This window comes from Carlito syrichta, unplaced genomic scaffold (genome assembly GCF_000164805.1).
Source record: "Carlito syrichta isolate Samal-C Ts95f unplaced genomic scaffold, Tarsius_syrichta-2.0.1 Scaffold308579, whole genome shotgun sequence".
Taxonomy (NCBI): Eukaryota; Metazoa; Chordata; class Mammalia; order Primates; family Tarsiidae; genus Carlito; species Carlito syrichta.
In genome coordinates this window covers 957,827-962,086 of record NW_007252675.1, presented here as the reverse complement: position 1 = coordinate 962,086, position 4,260 = coordinate 957,827, and the positions used below count along the sequence as shown (strand labels likewise).

General features: G+C 36.9%; 1 protein-coding gene across 1 annotated transcript in view; it reads left to right on the top strand.

Moving 5' to 3' along the window:
- The window catches only part of RLF (rearranged L-myc fusion), a 60,949-nt gene that overhangs the window by 15,182 nt on the left and 41,507 nt on the right, over window positions 1-4,260 (top strand). The window contains exon 4 of the mRNA XM_008065506.1: window positions 2,081-2,283. Coding sequence (XP_008063697.1) covers window positions 2,122-2,283 — 162 coding nt within the window. The 5' untranslated portion in view covers window positions 2,081-2,121. The remainder of the gene's footprint in view (window positions 1-2,080; window positions 2,284-4,260) is intronic.

The window sequence follows — 4,260 nt, the reverse complement described above, 5'->3', positions numbered from 1 at the left end:
GGGCTCAGGCAATCCACTCACCTCAGCCTCCCAAAGCGCTGGGATTACAGACTGAGCCACCGAGCCCGGCTTCAAACATAATTTTTAAAAAGATAATTTAAAAATATAATTTTTAGGCCAGGCTCGGTGGCTCAGCCTGTAATCCCAACACCTTGGGAGGCGAGGAAGTGGATTGCCTGAGCCTGTGAGTTTGAGATGAGCCCGGGCAAATTGGCAAGATCTCATCTCTATAATAAAAAAACAAAAACAAAAAAAGGCGTGCCTGTATTCTGGCTCCTTGGAAGGCTCTGTGTGTGTGTGTGTGTGTGTGTTACATGATTTTTGGAGCTTTATAGTTGGTTCTGGTATGTAGTTAAAATTGGGCCAGTGAGTTGGTTATTCTTAGTATAGATCATGGCTACTCCATATAGTATATATCCACAGATCTATTAGCATGGGCATAACCTGGGAGCTTGTTAGCAAAGCAAAAAACTCAGGTTCCATCCCAGACCTAGTCAATCAGAATCTTTGTTTTTAAAACTTAGGGTCTCTGTCGCCCAGATGGGATTACAGTGGCATGGTCACAACTTACTACAGCCTCTAATTCCTGGGCTCAAGTGATCCTCCCTCCTCAGACTCCTGAGTAGCCGGGACTATAGGCACGTACCACCATGCCTGTCTATTTTAATAAGTTCCTTAGGTCATTCAGAAGGCATTTTCAAGTCTGAGGAATACTGTTTTACATTACCACCCTGAAGCAGTTTGTTTACTCACCACTAGACTTGACACATAGCATTCCCATGTCTATTCTTTAAGTAATACTATTTATTGGTGTCGTGTACTTGTTGAATATTAACTATTCAAAAATCAAGGGTTTGCCCAGAACAGTGTACAATCAGTGCTCAGGTGCTTAATATTCAATACTGCTCAGAGCAGCATTTTCCAAAGTGTGTACTGAACCAGGAACATATGTTTTACAGGCTACTAATACGTGTAAAAGGGTTCTCTGGTCAAATCAGTTTAGGAAACATTGGGTTAAATAAAAGTGAACAGTTTTCTTTATTGCAGGACTGTTCAGAGATTTGACCAAGGAATCCTTTTTTTTTCTAGGACTATCTCTCAGGTGTTTTGGTCGGTGGAACACACTTTGAGAAATGCCGGGTTTAGAGGAAAGAGCACCACTGGCTTTGGAATCCTTGGCAAGTTACCTAACTTCTCTGAATATTAATTTTCCTAATCTTAAACTGGGGATAATAATACTTGCCTTGGTGGTGGTGTGAAGAATAAATGAGAGGTATATAAAATCATTCACCTTAAAACTTGGTACTTCATAAGTGTTCAGTTGATAGTTAATATTACGTAGGCTACTTCCTAAGTGTTCAGTTGCTAGTTAATATTATGTAGGTTACTTGAAGCAAACTGATTTGACCAGAGAACCCTTTTACACGTATTTCTTTCATTTATGCTGATACTTATCCTTATTATCCTTATTAGAAAGTGAAGGAGGAGAAGGTCAGATAATTAATTTAAATAAAATATTGGTAGCTTTATTAAAAAGATTACTATTCAAAATAAAACTACCAGCTGATGTGGGAGTCATTCACAAAATTAACTTATTTTTTTCTCGTCTCTATTAGATGATTATTGAGACCAGAATAAACTTCCCATTTATATCAACTGATTTTTTTTTTTTTTTTTTGTTTTCTTTTTGAGTCAGAGCCTCAATCTATTGCCCAGGCTGCAGTGCAGTGGCACAATCACGGCTACCACAACCTTAACCTGCTAGGCACAGGGGATCCTTCCACTTCAGCCTTCCAAGTAGCTGGGACTCCAAGCATGCACCACTGCACCTGGCTAATTATTTTATTTTATTGTAGAGACGAGGCCTCATCATGTTGTCCAGGCTGGTCTCAAACTCCTGGGCTCAGGCAGTCCTTGTCTCGGCCTCTTAAAGTGGTTTTGAGCCACTGCTCCCAGCTCAACTGAATTTTCATTAACTAAAAACAAATGAACAACAACAAAAGATATCAAGCTTTCATCTTAAACAAATCCGACATGTTATATGGTATGTTATCAAACTTTTCCTTTTCCTTTTTTCTAGTCAATAAATTGATCGCACAAGAAGGACCTTCCTTTCTGCAAATGCGAATAAAACATTTGTTGAAATCTAACTGCATCCCCCAGGCTACTGCTTTATCAAAACTATGTGCAGAATCTAAAGAAATTTCAAATGTGTCATCTTTTCAGCAAGCCTATATCACATGCTTATGTTCTGTGCTCCCGAATGAAGATGCTATTAAAGAGGTGAGTAAATAACTGTTGTCATTCATACTTGCTATTAATTTACTAGATTTTGATATATGTTGTATGGTTTATTTTTTCCCTTCCGAGTGAAAACCAAGACTCATTTTTTTAGGGTACCAACAAGTACCGTTTTAATTGTGTGCTTTACTGTTTAACAGATTGAATGTAAAGCTAAGTTTTACAGCTGGCTTTGAAAAGAAAAGTAGGTGAAGTATATGCAAATAGATATTTACCTGTTTGGGTGATGGCTTGCTGTGACATCTTTAAATGTGAAAGCTTGTTTTTTTTAAGTAATGATTTCTCTATGTTTGGGAAATAAAGAAATTATTAATCATGGCATCAAGGAATAAACTAAAGAAAATGGTACTTAATTTTAGTTTAAGTTACTGTACACATTTAACTATGTAAACAGAAAGAGAAGTGTAGAACTCTAGATTTCATGAATACACTGAGCAATTAAGTGGCCAAATTTGATATTATAGAAAATAATAAAGTGATGGAGTTTAAAAAAAAAAACTATTTTAGCAATCAGATTGCATTCTCTCTTTTTTTTAACCTGAGTTACTGTTTTCCTTAAATTTGGAATTAATTTTCTCTAGTCATACAGAAAAAAAATTAGAGATTCCTAGCCTTCATTTCATCATCTACCTTTAATCCTGCAATTTAAATCTAACGTGGATTCTCATTTTACTTTGTACTGAAGTTTCTTATTAGGTGTAGGAATCCCAAGGATCTGGTTCTAGTCATAGTAATTCTTGAACTTTTATAATAATTTTACCTTTAGTAGCTTGCTTTCCAAATATGACTCTATTTTTTTGACCTCACTCTTTTTAATATACAGACTCCACCATGATCAACGTGGATCTACTGGTCCCGTCACCTTTTCATTCTCTGTTATTCCCTTCATGTAGTCACTTCCTTCTTACTCTGCTTTTTCATTGTCAGTCATCATTATCACTCTCTTGCATGCTCTCTGTTCCTTTGCTGGTCTCTCCCTTAATTGTGCTTGTTTCACTACCAATATTCTGGTTATCTCTAATTCTCCAGCTACTCCATGTATTTACCTGCACCCATGGGCCAAATCTATGTGGGGGAAGCCCAGCCATCTAATTCTACTTTAAATCAATCATACTATATTTCTTGGGTTCATTCATTCTCCCACTCTTAGACTACTATTTTATACTTTTTCTTTTCTCTTTAAGTGTATACTATAATACTTTCTGCCCTATCTCACACTCTGTTGATGAACTTACTCCCTGTTTCTCTGAGGAAGTTGTTACAGTTGGGAGAGAATTTTCATAAACTTCCTTTGTAACATCTGTTCATCTACCTGCATTTATGAATGTATATGTCTTCTCTTCTTTACTAGAATTAAATTGTCTGTTCTCCTGGCTAACACCAACCCCCTTTACTCTGTGTCAGATTCCATTTGCTCTTGTTTCCTTTAAGGGTAATGCTATGGCAGTACTTATTTTCAGTGTTGTATCTTCAATTTCCCCCTCTCTGTTGTAACCATCACTATAGCATTTGTCTGTTATTTCTTCCATCTTTAAAAAAGAAGTCTTAAGATTCTTCTTACCCTTTCACCTACTGCCTCATTTCTCTCCTGGCCTTTTCAGCATAATTTCTTGAACAAATTGTCTAGATTTACTATTGAACATTTTTCTTCTTTGAATACATTCTAATATAACCATCACCCCTGCTAGTCCACCACATCACTAAATCCAGTGATGACTTTCAGTTTTCATCTTGCCAATCTAACTTCTCAACTTTGCCTCCTTAACAAAGTTATCCACTTGGTTACTAGGGTGCCACACTCTTGGCTTTCTCTCTGTGTCACTGATCACTCCTTCTCAGTTCTAATTTGTTCTCTTATGAATACATGTTACAGTACCCAGTAACTCTTGTCATTAGGTGTTCTCTTTTTTTTTTTTGAGTTGGAGTCTCACTCTGTCACCCAGACTGGAGTGCAGTGGC